The sequence below is a fragment of the Gorilla gorilla genome, chromosome 6, assembly GCF_029281585.2.
Source record: "Gorilla gorilla gorilla isolate KB3781 chromosome 6, NHGRI_mGorGor1-v2.1_pri, whole genome shotgun sequence".
Taxonomy (NCBI): Eukaryota; Metazoa; Chordata; class Mammalia; order Primates; family Hominidae; genus Gorilla; species Gorilla gorilla.
In genome coordinates, this window is record NC_073230.2 from 151883764 (window position 1) to 151905008 (window position 21245).

A 21245-nucleotide genomic window follows, 5' to 3' on the forward strand; every position below is an offset into this window, starting at 1 on the left:
GAAAGCAAAGCACGTACCAAAAGCAGGCAGGACGCAGAGCTGGCTGGTAAGGCTCTGAGGTTATTGCAGGAAGCAGGTGTTGCCCGCCTTTCACCAGCTTCTTCTGGAGAAGAACGGAGAAGGGGAAAAGAAGAAAGATGCTCCAGATACCATCTTTGGTGGAAACAGCTGCTAGCTCTAGCAATGATGACTAAGTCAATTTTGCTAAAGAGCAAAGAAGCTGTGTGTCTTGGATTTTAAACAGCAATAGACTAGCAAAATAATCTATGATGTGAATCTGAGATTTTACACCTTAGACTCTTTTAAAATGTAGTGACTAAAAATATATACCAGTGGATAAATGAAGTCAGGGATATACTTGAAATTTTTTCTGCCAGAGTAGAAATGACTCCAAAATATATGATAATGCAGCTTTCATGTAATCCTAGCTACTGGGGAGGCTGAGGCAGGAGTATTGCTTAAACCCGGGAAGCGGAGGTTGCAGTGAGCCAAGATCATGCCACTGCACTCCAGCCTGGGTGACAGAGTGATACTCTGTCTCAAAAAAAAAAAAAAAGATAATGCAGCTTTCAATATTATAAGCTTTATGTTATCACACGTCTAAGTGATAATCAAATGTGTTACACCACTTTATACCCTGAGATCCAAAATACATAAATATTTGACAGTTTGTACAAGACTGTATTAATAAGAAAATGTGGCACATGTATAAAGAAAGGAACCTCACACAGATTAAGGAAAATGACATTGATTACAAATGTCCTCAGCCTGAGTTGGCTGCATTGCCTTTGTACACTTCAGCCCTCTGAGCTGAAGTGGGAGTGGTTTCTCTCCTGAAAATGTTTCTGAGGCCCAAATAGCTGAAGAGGTGGAGACATTACAGAAACCAACTGAAGTCCCCAGAACTGGCAGACATCTGCCTGATGCTGCCATGGGCCCCCAGCTCCTTGGCTATGTGGTCCTTTGCCTTCTAGGAGCAGGTGAGTCCTAGAACACATAGGCAACTTTTGGCCTTATTTTGTAGGCCTCAGCCCAAGGCATCTCCTAAAGTCTTAAGCATTGGAGATCCCCTTCAGCGCTGCCTCTAACTCTGTCCCCTTCCTTTACAGGCCCCCTGGAAGCCCAAGTGACCCAGAACCCAAGATACCTCATCACAGTGACTGGAAAGAAGTTAACAGTGACTTGTTCTCAGAATATGAACCATGAGTATATGTCCTGGTATCGACAAGACCCAGGGCTGGGCTTAAGGCAGATCTACTATTCAATTAATGTTGAGGCGATTGATAAGGGAGATGTTCCTGAAGGGTACAACGTCTCTCGAAAAGAGAAGAGGAATTTCCCCCTGATCTTGGAGTCGCCCAGCCCCAACCAGACCTCTCTGTACTTCTGTGCCAGCAGTTTATCCACAGTGCTGCACAGCCAGCTGCTCTCTGCACAAAAACGGAGGGTAGCTGCAAGAACAAGGAGACTCCTCCTTCAGGAGACCCCTCGCCGACCAACAGGATAAACTTCCTCCATCATCCCACAGAAGCCCTTCCCCACTCACCAGCCTCAGGGACTCTGCAATGCAGCCACTCTGCGGAACCAGGGGTCCATCCTCTACCTGCTGTACCAATGAGGTTTCAAAGTTGGGCGGGACAAGCTCACTGAGTTAGGTCTAGTGCCAGGATACACTCTCTCACCCTTTCTTCTTGTGGAGCTTAAATCTTTAAATTCAACTAAACTGTTGCCCAAACTGAAGACTCCATTTACAATCTAATGGGTCTCAACAATATTTGGTTCTGTATTCCAGGTCCTATTTATTCTGGAGGTTTTGTCACTTGGAGGAACACCATGTTTGGAGTTATTTATGAAACCCAGCACCTCCTATTTTCTTCCTTTCAGCAGATGGTCCAAATGCCCAAGCCAGAGATGCAAGACTGATCTTCACTCTCTCTCTGACTTTCTCCTTCCACACCGAATCCGCTACCCTATCCCGCATTTTTCTAAGTACTAAATTCCTCACAAATTTTACTAACTTTTCTAACTTCACTGATCTCACCTGGATCACTTTAGCCACCTTCCAAGTAGCCACCCTACCTGCAAGCCTGCACCTGCCCCCACCCACAACCACTCCCTCAAGCTTAAAACCCTTTGGCTTATTTCTATTAACTAGCTAAAGTCTCAAGTTTATGTTAGTTTGCAAGTCTCTCAGCCCCTCCATGATGTGACCTTTGCATATCCCCCACCTTTCTAACACTGACTTCCCCTATCCTTCAACTACCACAACTGCCTGCATCTACTCCAGAAACATCCCATTTCTCGCACGTCCCCAAATATGTCCACTGCTGACTCACTCCTGGGTCTTTATCTACAATGGTCAGTCTACCCAGAATACCATTTCTCTCTCTGGTATTCATCTGTTCTTCCAGCTGCTCTTTTTGTGCAGACTGCAGCTGGCTGTGCAGCACTGTGGATAAACTGCTGGCGCAAATGTACAGAGAGGTCTGGACTGGGCGACTCCAGGAATGGGGGAGATTCTCCTTCATAGACCAATTTAGAAGTCACTTCCTCCAAGACGATTGCCTTGAATCATTGACTGGGTTATTTCTCCGCTGTGTGTTCTTCTAACAGCCTGAACAGAGCTAACACCAACACCGAGACACCACCATGAACTCACCAGCCATTGACTTCTCTGTTCTATAGCTTTTTGCCTCTTTGGAATAGGTATGTCATGGGTGCAGGTATGACGTCCTTGAACTTGGTTTGCTAGACCCTACATTAAGCCTTTTTCCGGTGGTTACACATCAGTATATTTCCTAAGTTCTCTCTTTTTAGCCACAATGTCCATGAATGCTGGTGTCACTGAAATTTCAGTTTATCAAGTTTCAGAGTCAGAAAATAAAGTTCTATATTACAACCAGAATATGTTTTATGACCGATATGTGCTGAGCCAGACAAGAGGCAGGAATGAAGCTCCAACTAATCTATTTCTCAGTTGGTGCTTGGAGTACAAACAAATAGAGAGTCTCTAATAGACCTGTGTCTCTTGAGATAAGACTGAGCATTTCTTTTTTTTAATATATATATATACTTTAAGTTATATTTCTTGCAACCTCCAGACATCCAGCCCTTCGTAGACACTGCCAGCCGTTAACCTGAAGCCCTGCACAGCCACTTCCTCTCTGCACAGAAAAGACTGCCACAAGGGGAGAGACGGTCTTACCTTCCTGAGCCTGCCCTTACCAGAGGAAGCCACTGCCACCGCAGAAGCACTTAGGAGCCTTTCCCACCTCCTTGCACTGAGACTTATGGAACTCTTGAGGGCCCTAGTCTGTAAAAGTCCATCCCCGGCCTGGCGCGGTTGCTCACGCCTGTAATCCCAGCACTTTGGGAGGCTGAGGTGGGTGGATCATGAGGTCAGGAGTTCGAGACCAGCCTGGCCAACATGGTGAAACCCCATCTCTACTAAAGATACAAAAAATTAGTCAGGCATGATGGTGCACACCTATAATCCCAGCCACTTGGGAGGCTGAGGCAGGAGAATTGCTTGAACCCAGGAGATGGAGGTTGCAGTGAGCCGAGATCGCACCATTGTACTGCATCCTGGGTGACAGGATGAGACTCCGTCTCAAAAAAAAAAAAAAAATCTATCCCCAGATCACGGTGTGCCTGTGAGACAGAGCTGTCAATGTCCCTTTTCTCTTCCTTCTCATTTGCTGTTTCAATAGGGCTTCATCAGCCTGGGTTCTTTATTAGAATTGACCTGCATCAATCCAGTGCCCCCCTCATACCACCTACTAGGGAAGGCTGCATTCTACATTAGGGTCTTCAGGGATCCTCTCTGGGGCCCCACGTGCTTCCCTTTTTGTTTACCTGTGTCTCGGGGCAATTTTAATCTCAGTCTTATATTTTTCATTTAAGCAGGTTAGGCTACACTATACACTTACAGATTTTGCCAGTAGAAGCTTTGAGACTTCACATCTTGTAAAATAAAAAAAAAAAATTGTACTAAAGATAACAATGTTTATGGATGTAAAGCTTTTTGTGTAAGCAAATTTTCTGGTGAAACTGAAGTTCAAAGGTGTTTGTGTTGGGTAGCTGTGTCATTATGCTTGATTTATGGTAAGGCCAAGTCTGTTGGATTAGATATTAGATAGTCACAGTAATGTCAAAACTAAGGAATATAGTCTGAATAATTATGATAACTACTTTACATTATTGCAAACAACTTAAAAACTATTGTGACTTGATTGATTCATACTATGCATGGATACAGTTTCAAAACCTGTTTAGACCATTAGAAAGTTTTAATGAATAATGTTAGCAAAATAACCACAAGTAAAGTGTTACTGGAAAATGCAGTATAAGCATCACACTGACAGTTGTAGCTGACCCTTGTGTTTTGATCAGTGGTTCTCGATGTGTACCAAAATTACTTGGTGAGATTTCTTTTTATCGTGGGAATAACACTTAGCATGAAATCTAACCTTTAAACAAAACTAATGTGCAATATGATATTGTTAACTCTAGGTACAGTGTTGCATAGCAGATTTCTAGAATGTAATTATCTTGTATAATTGAAACTTTACACCAATTGAATGGCAGCTCAGCTCTTCCTTCTCCCATTTTCCTGGCAATTATCATTCTGTTCTCTGCTTCTCTGTGTTTGACATAATGCTAAGCGAAATGAGCCAGTCACACAAGGACAAATCTTTCATTGAAGGAGTCTTTTATCACCAAAAGTATTTAGAATTCCTGGCACTTGGTGATAATAAAAGCAAAACCATTTCCCTTGGGTTTTATGATTGTTTTAAAATGCTTTGCACCCTTTGTCGCTTGCACCTGGGGCTGAACACACCTACCACCCCATTATTGATATACCACCATCTCCCCAACCCCATCAGGTGAACCTACACATGTGAGCACTCACATGAACCTACACATGTGGATTTGAACCAGATTCAAACCCAGGCAGCATAGTTCCAAAGCCTGCCCTATTACCCAATATGCTACTTGTAGTAATTATTAAGTATATTGTATGAGAAACTAAGACTGCTCTCAATAAAATATATGTTGAGAGTGAGGAGAGAGAGAGAGAGAGAGAGAGAGAAAATGGTAAGGTTTTCCTAATCACAGTTGGTCAGGAAAAAAATTACCTTCACTTTCAAAGACTGAGACTCACCAGAAGGACTCATGTGACTCGGCGTGTCCTTGTACTCATAGCAAAGATGTATCACAAATATGTAGTAAGAATACTATAATCACAAGGAACAAAGACATGGTGGACTTTGGAGAAATCCACGTGAGACTTCCTTATGTTCTCTTCCATGAGAGAGCACACTCTCACCCCAACAATGAAAATGCAGCAACGTGAGAACAACCTTTCTGCCCAGGGAAGCTCATTAGAGAGTCAGCACCTCCAATACTTTCAGTGGCTGGTGTTAGGTGCTGAATCGTGTCATTAAACATTCATATGTTGAAATCCCAGCCTCCAGTACTTAAGAATATGACTATGTTTGGAGATAAGGATTTTACAGAGGTGGTTAAGGTTAAATGAGGTCCTCACTAATATGACTGGGATCCTTATAAGAGGAAATTAGGACACAAACATGCATAGAGGGAAGACAATGTGCAGACACAGGGGGAAGCCATCTACAAGCCAAGGAGCGAGGCTCCACCAGAAACCAACCATGCTGACACCCCGATCTTGGATGTCTAGTCTCCAGAAGTATGAGAAAATACATTTCTGTTGTTTAAATGACCTAGTCTGTGGTGACTTATGGCAGCCCTCACAAAATAATTCAGCTGATCACATTGGCACCCTCTGCCTATCATGCAGCATAATTCCAGACTTGACGTAAAGCAAGTGTTCAGCCTAACCCACGTGGTTTGTGCAAGCAGTCTAGGCACACTAAGCCATTCTTACCAGTTACTATAGTGGGAACACTCCCAAAATTCAAGTTAGCAGATGCAAATCAAGAGCCAACCATGCAAGCAGGCCCTTCTAAGGGCAGCAGTCTCAGGCCCGCTGTGTCAACTCTTTTCTATACATGCACATACACACAGTGACACTTCCATGAGCACAAGGGATGTCCTTCACTCTCTAGCACCTCTAGACCCTTTCTAGTCTAGACAATGGCTGAGGGATTATGAGTGTGGGCCGGGACAATGACATCACAGACCATCAACCCACTGCCTGGTCCTGGGAGAAGACCTATTCTTTCTTCAAAGCAGCCATGGGAATCAGGCTCCTCTGTCATGTGGCCTTTTGTTTCCTGGCTGTAGGTGAGTCCTGGGAGTTGCTGGGTCTGGGGAGTTGGTGGCAACCCCTGTCCTACTATTTCGAGGTCTTTTATACAAAGCTCTTTTCTCCTCTCCTCCTTGATGGCCTGTTTTTCACCCTTGCTTTCTGTCTCTCACAGGCCTCGTAGATGTGAAAGTAACCCAGAGCTCGAGATATCTAGTCAAAAGGATGGGAGAGAAAGTTTTTCTGGAATGTGTCCAGGATATGGACCATGAAAACATGTTCTGGTATCGACAAGACCCAGGTCTGGGGCTACGGCTGATCTATTTCTCATCTGATGTTAAAATGAAAGAAAAAGGAGATATTCCTGAGGGGTACAGTGTCTCTAGAGAGAAGAAGGAGCGCTTCTCCCTGATTCTGGAGTCCGCCAGCACCAACCAGACATCTATGTACCTCTGTGCCAGCAGTTTATCCACAGCGCAGCACAGCCACATCCTCTCTGCACAAAAAGAGCGGACGTAAGAGAGAAGGGGCCCTAACTCAGGGCTGGTGCTGGCTCCAATGGCACATTCGTGCTAAATAGAAAAAAAGTGGCCACTAAGGAGAAACTAGCTCCATAAGCACACTTCTTTGCAAGGAGAGAATGAGGTATTATTTTTCACCCCTTTACAAGTCAGGGACTGTTCTGGATTTAATTTCCCCAATCCAATGTGTTGTAAATTCATGAGTCCCAACAAGGAGGAAAAGTCCTCTCGCATATTCACACCGTAACCCTGTTCTACCATTTCGTTAATTAATTTTACCTTCCCTTTTCTACCCTTGTCTCTCTTAACTGTGCATTTTCTACTTTGCTTAGTGTTTTGCTCTTGGTTGACATTCCACTAGAGGACATTAACATATTCTAAATTCTTTCGATGATTTTTACTGTCCATGTTCTGATTCAAGAGAAAGTTTGTGGAATTTGAATTTTGTTCATTCAATTTAGAAAGAGAAAAACTCTGATTAAAACAAATCTTCCTCCAGGTTCTCTGATCAATCATATTTTGCTGGAAAAAAATTCTGATCACAGAAGGTTTAAACTATGCTGCAGACGGTGGTAGGAATTTGGTTATAACTGAACTCACAATCTTCTGGAAAAAGTGTGTATTTGTCTGTCTTTAAGAATAAAACATATGCTTTTCTGTCAGTAAAAATTAACAGTGCTTTGGAAATACAAATAAATGTAAAGGGTATTAGAAATCCCAGACTGCAGAGCACTTGCACAATTATTACTGGGAAGACAAAACAGGCATCTGAAAACGTATTTTGATTCAGTGCTAAATTTTTGTGTGGAAGAAGTCAGAGAAAAAAATTAAATGAATGTGTATCACAATATTCAAGATTAAGTTTGTGTGAGATAGGACTTGAGCTGATTTTGAATACAAGTAAATGAGGGAAGAGAAACCAACAAAAGGAAGAAATATCCTGCAAATGTTTCTGTGAGAGAGTCTACCAGAAGGAAGAGGAAGATTCTTTACCTGAGGAAAGACAGGAATCACAATTCTCCTGGCTGAGGTCAACATCCAGAACAGAGAAAGCACATCTTCCCAGAATATCATTAAAATCCTTTCCCTTTTGCCCCGAGAATACATGCTAGCGGTGCTTGCGGCTGCAGCGTTTCCCCTGAGATAACACACAAGGTTTGATACAAGAAATTCTTTCTCCACCTTCTAAACATTACAGTGCTTAACTCCTACATCCTGTTCAAGAAGGAGAATTCTGAGCACACGATTAGCCATAGAAACTTCAGACTGACATTGATTAAAAGGATGCTGAAAAAGCATCGTGAGCCAGGGCAGCAACGTCTCTGGGGTCGTCCACGCTCTGATGATGTCACACCTCTTGGCCCACCTGGAAGACATTTTCCCAAGAGCATTACCACCAACATCAAAGAAACAAAACCCAACTGGTCACTGCAACTTTTGCTGCTCACACAATGACGAGGATGGCAAGATTTATAGAGAATGGCAATATTTTTGTGCGGAATGTGATGTTTTACTTTCTGTTGTTCCGTGCTTTGAAACTTTCCCACACGAAAAAATTATCTAACAGTGATTATTATATACATTTCTGTGATGTTAGGATTACAGACCAGTTCTGCTTAGAAATAATTCCAAGAACAGTTTTTATATTTTATTTTCATGTTGACAATCAGTCAAATTTGCTTCAGCCTCAAAGAGCATGTTTATGTCAAATTAAATGAATGCTGGCAGCGAGCTGCACTTTTTTTACTAAACAGGAAAAGGGTTAAATAACAGAACACTGTATCTACAGATTTTCATATTCAGTGAAACTTCAGGTTTTCTGAGAGTCCTACATTTTCCCACAGATTATTTATTTCTTATAGCAAGTATTGCCCAGACTCAGAAGATCAACTGCAAGAGATGGGAACAGGTACCAGCGCTTTGCGTCCATTCCCAGGGCTATGTGGGACCATTTCCAACACAGGGGTCATCACCTCAATTGAGTCCCTGGTAGAAAGAGTGCTATGCCAGACTCAGCTTCCCTTCTGGCATGGTTACCACCTGCTCCCTCCAACACAGCCTCACCTTGCTAAGAAAATACAGCCCAGGGAGAGAGGAAGAACACATAAAAAAATGAAAATGAAAATAGGCAGAGATGGAGTATCAAACATCAAAGTGAGTAACAGAAGACATCTAAAGAGGTCAAAAGGATTGTAGATTGGGATAGGAGGTTTGAATTTAGAAAAAAATGAAAAAGTGTTCACGGGGGAGTTCACAGTTTACAGAATAGACTTTCTTCTTCTTCTTCTTCTTCTTTTGAAATGGAGTCTCGCTCTGTTGCTGAGGCTGGAGTGCAGTGGCACAATCTTGGCTAATTGCAACCTACACCTCCCAGGTTCAAGTGATTCTCCTGCCTCAGCCTCCCGAGTAGCTGGGATTACAGGCGCACACCACCATGCCTGGCTAATTTTTGTTATTTTTAGCAGAAATGAGTTTTCATTATGTTGGTCAGGCCAGTCTTGAACGCCTGACCTCGTGATCTGCCCGCCTTGGCCTCACAAAGTGCTGGGATTACAGGTATAAGCCACCACGCCTGACCCACATAATAGACTTTTAAAGGCACATAATAGATCATGGATGTTTACCATGAGGGTACAGAGAATAATTCAGAAAATGTAAACCATTATTTCACTAAACATACATAAACATACATCACATTAGGAGACCAACAAATTCACAGAACATAAAAATTGATACTCTAAATCTCCAAGTAAGCAATGTTTGTTTATATATTCATTTATTTATTTTGTTTTACTTTAAGTTCAGGGATAGACGTGCAGAATGTGCAGGTTTGTTACATAGGTATACATGTGGCATGGTGGTTTGCTGCATCTATCAACCTGTCATCTAGGTTTTAAGCCCTATAAGCATTAGCTGTTTGTCCTGATGCTCTCCCTCCCCTCGCCCCCTGACCCCCAACAGGCCCTAGTGTGTGTTGTTTCCCTCCCTGTGTCCACATGTTATCACTGTTAAACTCCCTTTTATGAGTGAGAACATGTGGTATTTGGTTTTCTGCTCCCATGTTAGTTTGCTGAGGATAATGGCTTCCAGCTTCATCCATGTCCCTGGAAAGGACATGATCTCATTCCTTTTTATGGCTGCATAGTATTCCATGGGGTATACATGCCACATTTTCTTCATCCACTCTATCATTGATAGGCATTTGGGTTGGTTCTATGTCTTTTAAGCAATGTTTTAAATTATGTGATTTGGGAAAATATAACAAAATAAATTATTTTTTGTTGAATGGGAGTATTAACAGGGCTCTTTGATGGGACATGGCTGGGAAGATGTCTGGCCTCTTCCTGCAGGGAACAAGGAAAATTTAGAGAAGGAGGCAATTTTTTTTCTCTAGAGTCCACTGAGATATCACAGGTAGTTTATACATATAAAATACAGCAGCCCTGACATACAGGTATTATTTTCTCCTAATTAAAAATAAATTTCAATAAGTGAAGTGTAATTAAACCTAAATTTAAATGACTTGCCTATAACCACACAGCTGAAAAGTTAGTGGAAAAGGCATGTTTCTATATTGTTTTTTAAATAATAAGATAATTGAATCCAAGATAGGTATATTTCCATCCTCAGCTGAATGGGTCCCAAGACCAACCATTAGGGGAAAGATGTAATCCACACAGCCAGGGAATTCTACCTTCTACCTTTGTAACAGCAAGATAGCCATAGCACCAAAGACATTTTTAATGTCTTAGCACAAACTTCTAACACCTCCATTTTGAAGTAGAAGGATGAAGGCTTGAGAGCAGAAACTGGATCTTGTTAGTGATGGACAAGTGGACATAGTCATATTAATTGTGTGTTTTACAACATTCTTTGATAATCACTATTAAACCAGCTGTAGATACACTGTATCATCATTTATCTCCCATGTCACCATCATATCATAAGATTAACATTGATGACTTTGAAAATTTGCTGCTAAAATTAAATTATCTCAATTTTCCAGTATCCTCCTAACTGACCTAGCCAATTTTGTATGGCTTGAAAAATTGGGAAGTCTTCTCATCTGTGCTAGATCTTCTTCAATTAATTTCAATTCATTAAAACAGAAATAGCAAGAAACTAAGAGTCAATGGGGTTTCTTCATCCCATCATTCCCTATAAAGGGCAGTGACAAGCACCTAGATATAACATAGATCTCTTCTGCCCTCTGTTGAGGGCATCAGAACTGGCTCAGTTCACTCAGACATCGGTGGCAGAAAGTTGAGGGAGATTTCCTTTATGCTTAAGGCTTCAGTAGAATAAACTGGTACCTGTTCTATCCAATGGATGCTGTCTTATTTAACTTGGGACACTGAAGGGGTACTATTCACTAATGAAAACATTAAAAAGCAGACCATAAGATATTTTAAAGAAAGAGAAAACATAATGAAGGATGTATAATCATTACATAGTGTATCAGTCTGTTTTCACACTGATGATAAAGACATACCCGAGACTGGGAAGAAAAAGAGGTTTAATTGAACTTAACAGTTCCACATGGCTGGGGAAGGTTCAGAATCATGGCAGGAGGTGAAAGGCACTTCTTACATGGTGGCAGCAAGAGAAAAATCAGAAAGAAGCAAAAGCAGAAACCCCTGAGAAACCCATCATATCTCACGAGACTTATTCACTATCATGAGAATAGCTCAGGAAAGACTGGCCCACATGATTCAATTACCTCCCCCTGGGTCCCTCCCACAACACATGGAATTCTGGGAGATACAATTCAAGTAGAGATTTGGGTGGATACACAGCCAAACCATATCCTTCTGCCTCAGGCCCCTCCAAATCTGATGTCCTCACATTTCAAAACCAATCATGCCTTCCCAACAGTCCCCCAAAGTCTTAATTCATTTCAGCAATTACCCAAAAGTCCACAGTCCAAAGTCTCATCCGAGACAAGGCAAGTCCCTTCCACCTATGAGCCTGCAAAATAAGCTAGTTACTTCCTAGACACAATGGGGGTACAGGGATTAGATAAATACAGCCATTCCAAATGGGAGAAATTGGCCAAAACAAAGGGGTTACAAGTCCCCATGAAAGTCTGAAATCCAGCGGGGCAGCCAAATTTTGAAGCTCCAAAACGATCTCCTTTGACTCCAGGTCTGACATCCAGGTCACGCTGGGGCAAGCGGTGGGTTCCCATGGTCTTGGGCAGCTCCACTCCTGTGGCTTTGCAGAGTACAGTCTCCCTCCCGGCTGCTTTCACAGGCTGGCATTGAGTGCATGTGGCTTTTCCAAGTACACAGCACAAGTTGTTGGTGGATCTACCATTCTGGGGTCTGGAGGACGGTGGCCCTCTTCTCACAGCTCCACTAGGCCGTACCCAAGTAGGGAATTTGTGTGGGGGCTCCAACCCCACATTTCCCTTCTGTGCTGCCCTAGCAGAGGTTCTCCATGAGAGCCCCACCCCTGCAGTAAATTTTGCCTGGGCATCCAGGCCTTCCCACACATCTTCTAAAATCTAGGTGGAGGTTCCCAAACCTCAATTCTTGACTTCTGTGCACCTACATGCTCAACACCACATGAAAGGTGCCAAGGCTTCCACCCTCTGAAGACACAACCTGAGCTCTATGTTGGCCCCTTTCATCTATGGCTGAAGTGGCTGCGACACAGGACACCAAGTCCCTAGGCTGCACATGGCATGGGGACCCTGGGCCTGGCCCATTAAACCAGTTTTTCATCCTGGACCTCCAGGCCTGTAATGGGAGGGGCTGCCATGAAGGTCTCTGACATGACCTGGAGACATTTTCCCATGGTTTTGGGGATTAACATTAGGCTTCTTATGCAAATTTCTACAGCTGTCTTGAATTTCTCCTCAGAAAATGGGTTTTTTTCCACTGCATTGTCAGGCTACAAATTTTATAAACTTTTATGTTCTGTTTCCTTTTTAAAATGGAATGCTTTTAATAGCACCCGAGTCACCTTTTGAACACTTTGCTGCTTAGAAATTTCTTCTGCCAGATACCCTAAATCATCTCTCTCAAGTTCAAAGTTCCATAAATCTCTAGGGTGGGGAGAAAATGCCATCTGTCTCTTTTCTAAAACATAACAAGAGTCACCTTTGCTCCAGTTCCCAACAATTTCCTCATCTCCATCTGAAACCACCTCAGCCTGGACCTTATTGTCCATATCACTATCAGCATTTTTGTCAAAGGCATTCAACAAGTCTCTAGGAAGTTCCAAACTTTCCCACATTTTCCTGTCTTCTTCTGAGTCCTCCAAACTGTTCCAATCTCTGCCTGTTACCCACTTGCAAAGTTGCTTTCACATTTTCGGGTATCTTTTCAGCAACACCCCACTCTACTGAAACCATTTTCTGTATTAGTCCATTTTCATGCTGCTGATAAAGACATACCTGTGACTGGGAAGAAAAAGTTTAATTGGACTTACAGTTCCACAGGGCTGCGGAGGCCTCAGAATCATGGCGGGAGGCTAAAGGCACTTCTTACATGGTGACGGCAAGAGAAAAAAGAGAAAGAAGCAAAAGTGGAAACCCCTGATAAAACCATCAGATCTTATGAGACTTACTATCACGGGAATAGCACAGGAAAGACTGGCCCCCATGATTCAATTACCTCCCTGTGGGTCCCTCCCACAATGCATGGGAATTCTAGGAGATATAATTCAAACAGAGATTTGGATGGGGACACAGCCAAACCATATCACATAGTATATATTGAAAATGTATTGTCAAGTATCTTGGATGAGATACACATTGCCAGATACCATACAGTTACCTGCCTAAGAAAAGAAGCCAATAATTATAGTCTATTAATGGTAACATTAGACAGACAAATGCTTACATGGTAATGCCAGAGCCCATGGTTTGAGATGCTCTGACATGTGATGGGTCTCATACATCACTTTCTTGTCTAAAAATAGTAGCTAAGTGTTCTGAAACCTTGCCCTCAATGAACTCATATTACTTCTTAATTATTGCCATTCTGCTTTACAAATGCTCAAAAATCTGCATATTTAATATTCAGTTATGAATATATTTTATGCATGTGTAGGGTGGCAGGATAAGAAGAGGTAAGATGTTAAATTTACTAACTTATAATTTCTAGGTGTAGAACTATTGCTTGCCCATATCTGAACATTAAAGCTGTATTTGTCCTTCTTCGAATTTTGATTATACTGTCTCTTCCATTTTATTTATTAAAAATTATGACCAGAGAGAGTGTGTGTAGTTGATACCCAAAGCAGAAAATCAAGTTATAGATGACTAGTTTATAAATTAAACAGAAATCCCTTACCCTCACCCTTCACAGACCATCTAAGCAATACATCAAATGCTAGTAGCCAACATTCTTCTTTTTGACAGGAAACTAAAAGTTTATTCTAAGAAACTAAATAAGAAGATCTCAAGCCTTGGAATTACATGGCATATCAAGGGTGATATGAGATGCAGGGCTAAAGACAAAGAGAATAATTGATATATAAATATATAGTCTCATACAATTATCCAGTTTCTCTTGTTGAGAACTGTTAATGATACGAGATTTTTCCATACTTGCAAGCTAAGAGCTTGACAGCATTCCATGGACGCTAGCAGAAGACAAGAGACTGCTGGATTACAGACAAAGTATTTTTAATACTCTCAACACAGCAGGCAGCATGAGCTTCATATGTCTATAAGTGACCTGTGCCTGCCCCTCTGCCCAGTTCCCCAACAGTGACACAGAGCAGTTTCTGGATGCTGTGGCTTTTCCCAAACCTCATCAATCTTTGTCTCATGGGGGTACATTGTGTTTATTATCCTGGATAGCAAACAGATCCAGAGGGAGATGTTATCCCTGTCTTCCAGGTTGATTGCTATATAAACATTCTTGACAAGATAGTCCAAATGAAAAGTTGATATAAGTTGTGCAGAAATGTCAGAGACCCATGAAGAATTAACTCTCAACACCTCTCCACTGCCTTTGGCACAGAACAAGTAGGTAACTATACCCAGAGTAGCATAATAATAAATTTTTATTTGAAGAAATTGAGCAGCCCCCGAAAACAGACTTACAAATACGGATATTTCAGTGTCCCTTACAAAACAACCAGTTCCCCGCCAAATCTCTTCAAGTAAAATCTCCTAGCAAACAAGTACCATCCATATTACCAGGCTTTCAGTCAGGTTTTTAGTGCTTTACTCTTAAAAATCAACATACAATCAAAGATCACTAGTATACAAAGTTTCTAACATAGATAGAAAGGAAAAGGATACAGACATTAAAAGAAAGAAGAGAAAAAGAAAATAAAAAACAAGAAACAGAAAAAGGAAAGGAAATTAAATAAATAGTGGGAACAAAGAAAATTGACTCAAGCATATAAAATAAAGAAAAAAAGTGAACTTCTAAGTAGTAATCATGTAAATTCTTGTTTCTATCCCAGACAGATATAAGAAACACATCATCCTTAAAACAGAATAAGATAAAGGGGAGAAACTTTAAGAAAGTCAAAATAAATTTTTAAAATAAGAGTCAAAAGAAAACTCGATATAACATCCCAGAAAATAGAACAAAACGTTCAAGAAGTTAAATAACAGAAAACATGAAAGAAAATATAAGTGACTTGAAGGGTGAACAAAGGAGAGTCAACTGTCCAAGAGAAACTCCAGAAAAAAGAAAAAAAATTTTAATTATCAGAGAAATTATACCCTAAAAATTAGTTCCCAGAAATGAAAAAAAATTAGCCTCCATATTTTAAAATGCCTGCTGTTGGCTAATTAATGTCAGACAACTGAAATGAAGGCATATCTTCATGATTTCAGAACACTGGGGATTAAATGATTCTAAACCACAAAAGACAAAGAAAATGTTAAAAATCAAAATTATACTTAGAGAAAAGTGATAAATAAATGCAAAAGTGGAATGACATCACATTTCTACACAGCAACACTGAATTCCAAAAAAAAAGGTGCAAGAAATATCAATAAAATTCTGATAGAAAATCATTTTAATCTTAGATTTCTCTACTAACCCAATATATCAATAAAATGAAAATAAAAAGACATTTTTAATTATGTTAGGATCCAAAACATTTACCTCCATCTCAAGCTTTCTTAGGAAATTACTGGCTAGTATGTCTCAGCAAACTGAGAAAACAAACCAAAAAGAAAAAAAAAATGGGGTCCAGGAAATAGAAATTCTCATTCAGAATAATAAGAAAGAAAAGTTCCAGGATAAAAGCTGGGCAGTGGAACTAATTAGCAACTAGCCCAGACTAAAGCAGAGGGACTCCAGGGTTGCATTTTCAAATAGTGCCAAAATGTAGACTATGGATCTATTAAATGATACATCTGAGTAACTCATCCAAAATTTTGTAGTATCGGTTTGCATGGCCTGTCAAAAATCCAAATCCATCCTGGAGAAGGTGATCCCATTAAAAAGAATCCAGATTATTTAGCAATACCAAATATAGGTAGAAACCAAAAGACAAAAATCTGCTGATTTTTCAAACCATTAAAAAGATTGATGCAGTTCTGGTAATGGCATCATAATTCTTATAAGACCCATGCTCCCACAAATAACAAATATAAACTCAGGACGAACATTTTTAAAGCCTACCTTAAGGGACAGCAAAGCAACCAATAGCCAGTAGAAACCACAGGGAAGTCAACACTTGGATGACAGGTAAATTTTCTGTTTTTGTAGCTTTTTGCTGGAAAGTAGTTCCCAGTCAAATAGAAACCCATTAAGAAGCCAGCTGTAGAGTTAGGAAAGACATCCAAGAAGGGAAAGTCCAAAAAAGAACAACCCAATGTTCTCCATACAAACTCTGTTTGAATCTCTGGTTGATGCCTAAACTATGCATGTGAGAGGAATACTGGAATCAGCAGTGTTAAACCTAACATAACTGGATAGAGATTTCAGCTATTGCCGGCTATAGGAAACAGAATTTGAAGTATAAATCCAACCAAGTTAAATGCCTGTTTAAACAAAAATCCAACCATCCTTAGAAGGATAAAACAAAATCTAGATGTATTGTTGACAATGTTCAAGATACAACGCAAAAATTACTAGGCATATGAAGAAATCACATGACCTAATTTGAATGAAGAGGCCATTAGTGGATACAAACTTTGAGTTTACCTGGATGCTGGAATTACTAGACTGAAATTTAAAGTAGCTATTATAATCATGTTTAAGGATATAAAAGAAAATGTTCTTATAATGAATAAAATAGGAACGTTATAACAATAATGAAAACTATTAAAAATAAATAAAAACTTTAAAATTTAAACTGCAATATTTGAAAATTAAATAAAATCTCACTAAATGAAATCTCTAGCAGATTAGAGATGACAGAAGAAAGATTCAGAAACTTGATGTTATATCCATAGAAATTACAAAATCTAGAAAACAGGAGAAAAAATATGAAAAAATAGCCTCAGTGATCTTTAGAAAAATATCAAAGGTACAAAATCTGTGAAATTGGAGTAAAAGTGAAAGAAGAGGAGATATAAAAAAGCATGGATAAAAAACAATATTTTTTTAAAAAGCCTAATTAAAAAGTATATTGAAAGACATAAAAAGAATTTCAGAAAAATAATCTGTAGAACACCTACCTAGGCACATCACAGTCAAATTGTCCAAAACTAGAAAGGAAGACAAAATCTTCAAACAGCCAGAGAAAAATCATACATACCAGGAACAATGACATGAATAATGATAATTTTTCATTTTAAAAAAGTGAATACCAGAAGAGAAGGGAACTGTAGCTTTAAAGTGCTACAAGAAATACAAAAAGTCAACCCAGAATTTGATATAAAATATTCAGCTAAAAATTAAAATACCACAGTAAAGTTATCTGAATATAAATAAAAATTAAAATATTCATTGACAGTAGAACTACATGATAGTAAATGGCAATGGAATTCTCTTAGGTAAAAAAGAAATAATACCAGTTGGAAGCTTGGATTGTGAGGAAGAAATGAAGAGCACAAGAAGTAGTGAAATGCAGTCAGATATTAAAGAGTCTTAAAAATTCTATATCATATGTAAGACTAGCTAAAGTAAAAATTTCATCATTGTATTATAGGATATATAAAATATATATAATACAGAATGACACTAAAATCTAAAGGATGGAAGTAGGAAAAACAGATCTATTAGATACAAATTTCTTATATTTTAAGTAAACTTCTAGAATATAGTAAGTAGACAAATAATTTTAAATGTATCATTCTTTATTTTCCAGAATAGCCCTGAAAATATTAAAGAGGTATAGCAAAAAGCCAACAAATAAAAATCAAAACAGAATCTAAAAATATTATTCAAATATTTAAATAGAGTATATTCTAGGAGAAAGTTTGGTATAATATTAAAAAATCAATCAATGTAATTCATCTTGTTAACACATTTTTAAAAATCTATTTGATTATACGTACAGACAGAAAAAAATTGGTAAAATCCCAAACTCATTTATAATAAAAACCCTCAGAAAATTAGATAAAAAAGGGACTTCTTCAATCTAATAAAGGCACCTGAAAGAAACCAACAGCTTATGTCACACTTAATGACAGAAATATTAAACGTCTTCCCATTTTTATTTCTTAAATATTAAACATGTTCAAGATCATAAACAAGTCAATAATGTTCACCCTTACCACTTCTATTCCATATTGTACTGATGCATAAAGACAAGAAAAATACTAAAAATCTAAATATCAAAAGATAAAGAAAACCTTTTTCAGAGATGAAAGGACTACTTACATGAAAATATTAAAAGAAATCTATATATTAACTACTCAAATTAGTAAGTTCATACATTAATTTATTATTACAACATATAAAAATTATATTTTGTATACTAATGATAAACAATTGGATAACTGAATTTTAAAACCTGAATTTATATTAAAAAACATAAAATATTTAAATTTAGCAAAAGACATGCAAGACTTGTGTACAGAAAACTAAAAAGAGTTGCTAAAGGAAATGAAAGACAGTTTTAAAATATAGAAATATAAATAATGTCCTGTTGCAGCCTCTGCCTCAGGAGTCCCCTGCAGCCTGGAACACCTAACAAAAGAAATGCAGGTGTAGTGCCAGGGGTTGGAGCTGGCTCCCCACAAGTCCTAGAAGCAAACCTTGTGAGGGGGCCATCTCTCTCCCCGACCCACCTCAGAGCATGCCTGTGAACAAGAAAGTACGAGAGCCACACAAGCTGGGTGTTAGCCTAGCTACCGGCCGTTACTCTTAAGCGCCTTCTACTGGATCACAGCACAAACTACAACACTAAAATTACCGTGCTAATATATGCAGGATGTGAAACCAGGTGCAAGAATTCACCCACATATGCGGATTCTGTACAGAGCCCTGGCCCTCCGAAAGCATCCAGAAATGAAGCCAACTGACCATACTCAGCTTACACCACAGTTAAGGGAACACCAACCCTACCAGATGAGAAAGAATCAGCACAAGAACTCTGGCAATTCAAAAAAACCACAGCATCTCCTTACATCCAAATGGGTCACTAGCTCCCTAGAAATGGTTCTTAACCGGTCTGAAATGGCTGAAATGACAAACACAAAATTCAGAATCTGGATAGAAAGGAAGCTCATTGAGATTCAGAAGAAAGTTGAAACTCAATCCAAGGAATCCAAGTAACCCAGTAAAATGATCCAAGAACTGAAAGATGAAATAGCCATTTTGAGAAAGAATCAAAATAAACTTCTAGAGCTCAAAAATTTACTACAAGAATTTAATAATGCAATAAGAAGTATTAACAGCAGAATACACCAAGCTGAGGAAAGAATCTCAGAGCTTGAAGACCAGTTCTTTGAATCAACTTAGATGAAAATAAAGAAAAAAGAATTTTAAAAAATGAACAAAACTGGCCAGGCACGGTGGCTCACACCTGTAATCCCAGCCCTTTGGGAGGCCAAGGCTGGTGGATCACGAGTTCGGGAGATCGAGACCATCCTGGCTAACACGGCAAAACCCCATCTCTATTAAGAATATAAAAAAATTAGCTGGGCGTGGTGGCGGGCGCCTATAGTCCCAGCTACTCGGGAGGCTGAGGCAGAAGAATGGCGTGAACCTGGGAGGCGGAGCTTGCAGTGAGCCGAGATAGTGCCACTGCACTCCAGCCTGGGTGACAGAGCGAGACTCCATCTCAAAAAAAAAAAAAATAAGGAAATAAGAAATATAGGGTTATGTAAAGATACCAAATCTATGCCTCATCAGCATTCCCAAAATAGGAGAAAGAGTAAGCAATTTCAAAAATATATTTGAAAAATATATTTTTCAAAAATATAAATAATGCCTAATATAAATATAAATAATGCCAAAAAATTGCCTAATCTTGCTAGAGAGGTTGAAATTCAATTCCAAGAAATACAGAGAACCCTGGCTAGTTACTATATGAGACAACTATCCCCAAGACACATAGTCATCAGATTCACCAAGGTCAAGGTAAAATAAAAAAAATTCTAAAGGCAGCTAGAGTGAAGGGTCAAGTCACATACAGAGGAAACCCCATCAGGCTAGCCACAGACTTCTCAGCAGAAAACTTATAAGCCAGAAGAGATTGGGAGACTATTTTCAGCATCCTGAAAAAAATTCAACTAAAAATGTTATATCCTGCCAAACTAAGCTTCATAAATGAAGGAGAAATAAAATCCTTCTTAGACAAGCAAATCTGAGGAAATTTGTTTTAAGTAGACCATCCTTACAAAAGGTCCTTAAGGTAGTGCTAAATATGGAATCTAAAGAACCTGCTGCCATAAAACACTTGAACGCATAGCCCACAGGCACCACAAAGCAACTACGCTATCAAGTTTACATAACAACCAGCTAACAACATGGGTATGAGATCAAAATCACACATATCAATACTAATCTTGAATATAAATGGGCTAAACACCTGCTTAAAAGACATTGAGTGGCAAACTAGATAAAAACACAAGACCCAGCCATCATTGCCTTCAAGAGACCCATCTCACATGTAACAACACCCACAGGCTCAAAACAAAGAGAGGGGAAAATATCTATCATGCAAATGAAAAACAAAAAAGGACAGGAGTTGCTATTCTTATATCAGATAAAACAAACATTAAACAATGAAGGGCATTACTATAATGATAAAAAGTACAATCCAACAAGAAGAACTAACAATCCTAAATATATATGCATCCAACATTAGAACACCCATATCCATAAAACAAGCTCTTCTTGGCCTATGAAAAGATTTAAACAACCAAACAATAATAGTAGGAAACTTCAACACCCTACTGACAGTGTTAGACAGATCACTGAGGCAGAAAACTAATAAAGAAATGTTGGGCTTAAACTCAACATTTAACCAGTTGAAACTAATAGACAAGTACAGAACACTCCACCCAAAAGGAATGCTTATACACTGTTGGTGGAAACGTAAATTAGTTCAGGCACTGAGGAAAGCAGTTGGAGATTTCTCAAATAATTTAAAACAGAGCTACCATTCCACCTAGCAAT

The 21245-nt window shown here is 39.3% G+C and overlaps 2 gene segments (V, D, J or C); both read left to right on the forward strand.

Annotated features, from left to right (window-relative positions):
- Nucleotides 1-310: 310 nt before the first annotated feature.
- LOC101147856 (T cell receptor beta variable 27-like) lies at nt 311-2812 on the forward strand. The segment is given in 2 exon segments: nt 311-980; nt 1110-2812. Coding segments are annotated over 2 exon segments (447 nt in total).
- A 3406-nt stretch (nt 2813-6218) lies between these two features.
- The window catches only part of LOC101146757 (T cell receptor beta constant 2-like), a 112979-nt gene continuing 97952 nt past the window's right edge, over nt 6219-21245 (forward strand). Inside the window, 2 exon segments of the C gene segment in view lie at nt 6219-6267; nt 6405-6697. Coding sequence covers nt 6219-6267; nt 6405-6697 — 342 coding nt within the window.